The sequence below is a fragment of the Morone saxatilis genome, unplaced genomic scaffold (assembly GCF_004916995.1).
Source record: "Morone saxatilis isolate NCDOM2014 unplaced genomic scaffold, NCSU_SB_2.0 Contig18, whole genome shotgun sequence".
Taxonomy (NCBI): Eukaryota; Metazoa; Chordata; class Actinopteri; family Moronidae; genus Morone; species Morone saxatilis.
The window spans coordinates 918,946-926,314 of NW_023339740.1; the positions used below are offsets into that span (position 1 = coordinate 918,946).

At 37.2% G+C, this 7,369-nt stretch overlaps 1 protein-coding gene across 1 annotated transcript in view; it reads right to left on the reverse strand.

The window, feature by feature from the left end:
* Nucleotides 1–7,369, reverse strand: part of LOC118328058 (receptor-type tyrosine-protein phosphatase gamma-like) — a 144,962-nt gene that overhangs the window by 110,810 nt on the left and 26,783 nt on the right. Inside the window, exon 5 of the mRNA XM_035661662.1 lies at nt 1,986–2,081. Within this exon, the coding sequence (XP_035517555.1) occupies nt 1,986–2,081 (96 nt within the window). The remainder of the gene's footprint in view (nt 1–1,985; nt 2,082–7,369) is intronic.

A 7,369-nucleotide genomic window follows, 5' to 3' on the forward strand; every position in this document is an offset into this window, starting at 1 on the left:
ACAAAAATGAAAACCAGCGAAGAAATGGCTAGAGTTGCCAAGTTCCCCTTTAAATTGGAGGCGTGTGACCAATTCTTCGAAATTAGTATAGGTAACGCCCCCAAAGAAAACATTGGTAAATCATGGATAAAAACAAAAATAAGAGACAGTTTGTTCGAATATCGCTTCTTGCATCAGGCCCATTGTCTCTTTTTAGCTGTTATACAATATATAATTTATAAACCTAATTATTTTATATTACATAAACTAATACTAACTAATGATAGAATAACATTATACAATTACTAATAATTAGTAAAAAATATTCATTATCATTTCATTGTTAACAGTGAAATAACTCAATTTACCATTCCTCAGTGATGGTTATTATCTTCATGATTCAGTTGACGTACATGTAAATGTTTTGCAATTGTGTGCAAAACATCTACAAGCTGAGAGCAAGGGTGTGAAAGAGACTGTAGACACACACAGAGTGAGCGAGAGAGACTGAAGTGAGAGGAGGAAATATTAACTGGGGGTTAATGGTCCAAGTAAAAGCCCACTTAGTTAATCGATGGCCTCAATGAACTTTTTATTCCTGCCAATTGAGAGTGACAGAGCTGACAATGATCCCAGTCCACCCACAGCTCCACTCAACAGGCCAGAGGACTTTATTGGTGGCTGATGGTGGTTTGATCTTGATCTACAGCTTGCACCCCATGCCAACACTCCTTCCAGACAAACCAGCAGCAATAATACGATTAAAATACACACTCTGAAGGGAGTATAGAATGACATTTATTGACTTTTGACCTTAAACCATCCTAAATCTTTATTCTGAATTAACCATATTTTATGTCATCTTACCAATATATACTTAATACATTAACACATATTTATATACATAAATATGATCAACAGATACAAATTAAATGACTTCCTGAGTGACAGTTACTTCACTGGTTTGAATTTATTTGAACAAAATACAATTGTAGAATCAATTGTAAAATAATAAATATTAATAATAATGATAATAGTTAGACAATCATCTGATAATTATATAATTTTGACTGTTTGCCAAAATTGTAAACATTTGGTTAGGTAACCCTCACCCTAACCCAAACTTTTTCTACTTCTGATAAGCTTTCAAGGTTGTCAAAAAATACAAATTTATAGTTGTATGTAGGCTCTCTGGCACTGTGAGCATTAATACTTGTGCGATGGTATGGTGTGCCACTCTGTCAACTATTGCTTTGGTGGTGGGCTTTCTATCCCACTGTGTTGAGTTTCTTTAGTTAGTCGCATTTCCCCATGAACCTCCCCCTTACAGCATAAGGTACGTGTAGGGGTGGGCGATCTGGCCAAAAAAAAAATCTGAATTACAATCCAAAATCTAAATTTATCTGTTTCAAAATGGTGATTAAAACCACAGTTTAATTTAAAGCTGTAAACAGAAGCACGTTTCAAGTACTTAACTCTATTCTACTCTATTATAGAGATTTTCAAATTCATCATTCAATTTTAGTTTGTAATACGTCTCCCAAGGAAGAGCCAAGTGAAGTAATTCATCCGATCCATACAGCTATCTAGTTGGTTTGTTCATGTAGCGCAGATTCGCAAGACAATGAGATTATATGAAGTTTGGAAAGAAAAGTGAGAAAACATTAAATACTGTAGTCTCGCCTGAAAATTACATTGTAGATTGCGCACCCCTAAGTATGCAGGTAGGTATACGTAGCCGAAGCCATACCTACCGGGTAGATCCAATGCAGTAGTATTAACCAGGCTTAAGATAATGATACAGAGCTGCTGTAGCTCAGTCTGTGTTTTGGTCTAAACAAACTCTGACCCAATGATAAACAGACAATGACAGTTTCATTTTAGGGTGAATTCTCAAACCACAAAAGTCCAAATTCTACAAGGAAAGACCAAACAAAGCTGGCTTCTTCCCCATCTACACAAACACAACACAAACACAAACTGACTTGGTAAAAAAAGGTTCCTACCTGAAAAAACACAGCCATGGCTGCGATGATCCTCTTCTCCCTGAGCGCTGCACCAAGGCTGTCGAAGTCATCTGAGTTGTACATGTAGATCTGCATCTGTGAGAGACAGAAATACTGAGTTAGGCTGGGGGGCACAGACTGCAGAAGATTAAAGCTTCGAATCAAATTCAGTAAAGACAGTGTAGAGCTGACAGTTAATCTCCCTCACAATAAACAATTGAGATTATTACAGTAACCTGCTTATGTCAGCATTTCTCTGGGAATTTGTATCTGTAGCCAAACATGTGGGCATGAGAAAATAATGACGTGTTTCAATAGATTATACACATTATGTAGAATAATACTGCTTGTATTACTTTAACTTGTACGTATAAAGTCTGTGACACCATCTTTTATTTATGAGAACTCAAAGTTGCCACCCTGCAAATAGTCTTCTGTAAACTGGCACTCTTGAAAGTTTTAAAGACATTCATTTGTGGATTGCAGTTAAATACAAGCAAAACAGAGATTGTAATTATCACTCCTGATAATGTGTACACAACAGCTCAAGGCCTTATGTACTGGAGGAATGATTAGATGGGTAAAGTATGACCTCAGGTCAGTCAGAGCTATGATTCATCAGAATTTTTTCCCCTGCCTATCGACACACAGCTCACATGCATTTCTTTCTGTTATTATGCATAATTAAATATAAATCCATTTCCTGTATGTCTATGTAGCAATGTATGTTTGTTGTACTACTAGAGGGTGGAGACTTTTAGGGGTGGCAGACATATATGCTGATTTTATCTCCCTCCAAATGAAGATATTTGAACTGAAACATTCAATTAAATAAATTATTGTTTTATTTCCAAATCTACAATTTTTTCAAATATGTATTTTTTGCTGTACACCTATTATCACTAAGTCTAAAACAGATGATTGAATAAGTTTACATTTTTAACACATTATTTTTAAAACGTATCTAAATGTGTTAAATTTGACAGCATTTAATATCAAACTGGGTGGCAAAAATATTTTTATGCCACCTTATTATGCCACCTCTAGATCGGTCCCTGCTAATAGGAGCTAGGGATGAATGTCAGTTTGTTCCAAAGCAAGAGTTTTAGGGTCATTGTTACGTTTACGCACCAACACAACAAACCAACAATGTTAGTCCACCATCCTCCCATCTATCTGGCACCAGCTTGAACCATGGAAGCTGCAGCAAGGACTCAGCCTTAGTACATGACCAGGTAAGCTACTGGGGTTCCCATCAACTTTGACTTTAAAACCAGTGTCTCCTGACTTGGAATGACTTGATATCTTCCGAAAGCCCAAAAATTAAAAATGTCAACTATATAGCTAATTAATTCTTTACTTTTATGATATATTTTTTATGATGATCATTACTCTTCATGGGACAGATATGACTTAAGTTAACATTAGCTACAAGCTAATAGTTTGCAAACATGAAATCACTGTGCCCTTTGTGTGGTGTGCAGCAGAAGTTGCAGTTCAGAGTTCCATAATGACGTGTTTAGAACTGAAAACACAACTTAGTCTGGCTTCAGACTTTATGGCCAAGACTTGAGACTTGCAAAACAATTACATTGTCCCAGCTTTGTTATTTTCATTCATGCATTAATCCATATTTGGGGTGAGTGTGTCTGGCAGCAGGATGTTGTATGTTGTATTTGAGGCAAAATAAACTCCAGTATGTGTGTTAATGAAGGAGTATGTCATCCACTGCAGCATTGTGGCTCACTGATAGTCCTGGGATGTATTTTTTATAATTAAAATTAATTCCCTAATAATCCATTCATTGTACTAGCTAATTACTACATACATATTGAGTGACTTCAGATACACACACAGATCTCTAAAGTAAAAGTGATGAATGAAAAGTATATTGTCAGTCTCTTATTTGTGTTGATGTGATAACCAGATTGCAGCCTCTAGTCAGTATTACTGTGAAATGGACATGGATGATGCGTTGTTGCTTGGCGAAAACCAATGAGAACAAACACACACACACAGAAAATTGGTCAAACAGTCAGGTGCTATCCGTTGTCATGGTGATGTGGAGGCATGACGCATTAAGGCACAGCAAATGTGTGTGTGCAGAGGGAGCACATTATTGTGGCTTTGTGTGTGCATGTACATAGAAACTGTCTTTATACGCATGTGTTTACATAATTTGCAGTGTTGGGGAACACATTTCTGCATGCCAAAAGCAATTCTGGGGGCTTCTTCCTTGCCAAGATCAACACTGCCAATATCACTTGTGTAGCATTTTCTCCAGCTTGCTAATCTTCACATAAAGAGCCCTGCGCATTGCTTCTTGATCTACTTGCGCAGTAAACAGTTGTCAAGCAGCCTGATATAGAATCTGTTTGGTGAATTTATAGCAGAGACAGCTCAACTGGAGCAACACATTCTCCCAAAGAGGTATTAATTAAAGTCATCGTGGGGGGATTGTGCTTGTGAATGCAGCAGTGAGACAGCAGCTCAGCAATTTGAATCTGTTCAAACACAGCTGTATTTGCAATAATGATGGTTGTATACTTTCTCACACAGTGAAACTGAATGGACAAAAGACTGCATTCTACTCTGCCGATGAGATGAATGCAACATTCAGCTACCCTGCAACAGTTAAACTGAGTGACATGCAGCACAAGGTTTAAAGTGAGGTACGGGGCCACTCAAGGGGCCCTTAAACAGACTGCTGAATGAAGGATAAGCAGAATGACAAATGCTTTTATTTCAGTGTCATTTTATTCATTAGCTATTCATTACAATGTTACATTAGAATCAAAAGACCTCATCCAGCATTGAATTACACAACACATGGCATTATATGTGTGGACAACTGTATTTGCTGGTAAAAAGTCTTATTTAAAAGAGATATTACTTTGTTACCATTTAAAGGTCCAGTGTGTAGGATTTAGTAGCATCTAGCAGTGTAGTTGCAGGTTGCAGTTCAGTTGTAAAATACAGTAGACCAAAAACTGAACTTTGGGGGATTTTGGGAATACGCACCAAAGCATCAAAGTAGCTATTTTGAGGCACTTATTTCCTTACTTTTATTGTATACTTCTCAGAAAAGGTCCTTACCTGGGCCTCAGTAGTGGGTACGGTCGCGCTCACCAGAGGTGGCAATACTTAATAAGAAGAAACAATACTCATGGACAAAAATCAGAGGTGCTGGTACTCAGTACTAATGAAAACTGGCCCATTTCAGGCACTGGGTTCAACATGGTGGCCAACAGGGGGGGAAGGACAAACCAAACACTGGCTCTCTTTTTTTTAGTTTCTACACACTTGGAAGGCTGAGCTGTATTCAAAGTGGTTTCCACCTGCAACTTTACTAATAGATGTAAAATCCTACACAGTGGAAGAGTCCATGCTGCTGATATTACGGTTTAATGGTGTATACTGTTAATAATGGTGTTATTAATAATATATCAAAAACAGAATACTGACTAACCTCCATATTCTACTTTACACTAATGGAACAATTCCACTGAATAGCCTTGACCCTGGGTGTTACTGGACATAAATTACTAATGCAGAATCATCAAGTATGAATATAATTCAAAAAACAGCTTAATAGCCATGTTCAGATTAAGGTGTTTTAAGTTTCTGAGAATTTAGTAATGGAAGGTCGAGTATGGTGATATGAACTGCATTTCAAATTTGGTGATTTTTAATCGATCGGTTCAGGAAATTACAGAACCCTAAATAGACCATTACAAAAACAGTTCCTCAAGAAGTCAAAATGGAAATGTCTGGAAATTACCACTCTTTTAGCCCATTCCTGTATTGTTGAAATTTTATTGGACAACAGTGATATGCACTGTGACATGCCACGTTGTAGACAGCCATGTACATTTCCATCCATGTCTAATTAAGTGGAAGATAAGCAGCAGACTGAGGGTTTCAGTATTAGGCTGGGACTGTTTACTGTGGAGCGTTTCCAGGACAAAGAGCTGTGAGGCAGCAGGATAAGACCCGTTTTGTATGTCTAACTATTTGTAAATCTCTTAATTAGACCTTTTTCAGCAGCAGCCATTTTGGCATGACACTAACTGAGGTTCGGTTCCATTTAGTGTATGTTTTTAGTGAACCAACATGTAGAATAACTGCACCATGACTCAGTTTGACTTGAATGAAACAGAACCTTAATTAGTATCATTGGTAACACCTGTGTTTACCCACTGTTTCATGTCAAAATGGCTGCTGTGAAAAAGGTCCATTGGATGATTTCAGTGTCTGACATTTAAAGTGAACTTTTATGGAACAGTTTTCCCATAGAGATCATAATGGCACTAATTTGCAAAAGTTTGCAGAGATACCAGATATGTTACTGTAGATAATTGTGAGGGAATGTGTAGAAAATAATACCCTAGACATCTACAGTGGAAATATTTAATCTGATGGAATGGTGCAGCCATAATAACCATGACATCTTTGAATGTCTAAATGTAAATGCAGTGAAGGCATCATATACTCAAGGAAGTGCTGGAACACACATGATTGCAAGCCTTTCAGAATATCCACTGATCAAACTGAGGTTGAATGTTGATAGCAGTAAGACACAGGCACCATCATAAGTTTACATACAACAAATGTAATTGTCTCATTTATTCACTCACTTGTTTGTTTTCTCTCTGAATCAAACTTTAAGCCTCCTGCTCTCTCAGGTTTGAGAGTGTGTTGCAGATATTACTTGTATAGCAGTCACTGTGCCATGGCCTGCCCTAAGCCTACACCCTCCAAACACAAACCTATGTGTGCCACTGCACATTTAGCATTTGGCCCACTGCACCACTTTCTCCATATTTATAAGAGAGAGAGCCTTCTAGCATGCAAACACAACTACAGGAGCATCTGCCAAGACTTGAGGACAGGCAGAGCAGGCGGAGGAGTCAGACCACCAGTAACAACATCATCGCACTGCTGTCGATTGGTCAATAGCTGCTTCACAGTGGCTAGCTGTGATACCAACTGTGCACAGATGGTACACATCACTGTTGCTATTGGGTTTCTGCACATTGATAGTTAGATTAAATACAATAGATAGATAGATAGATAGATAGATACTTTATTTATCCCGAGGGAAATTCAAGCATCCAGGAGCATACAAGATACAAACATACATTAAGCATACATTAAACTAAAATTAAAAAAACCCTGACCTTAAGAACAGAATCAAAAATAAGATAAAAGATATAAAGTATTATGTATGTATATGATATATTAAATTAACAGTATGAAATCAACAGTAGCTACAGTAAACACAAATCAATGTTTTTTTTAGCCTTCTTATTTTTTGAGTAAAATTGTTTTAATATACAGTTTCATTTTCAAACGCGATGATTAAAAGCGGAACTAAAAGCTGC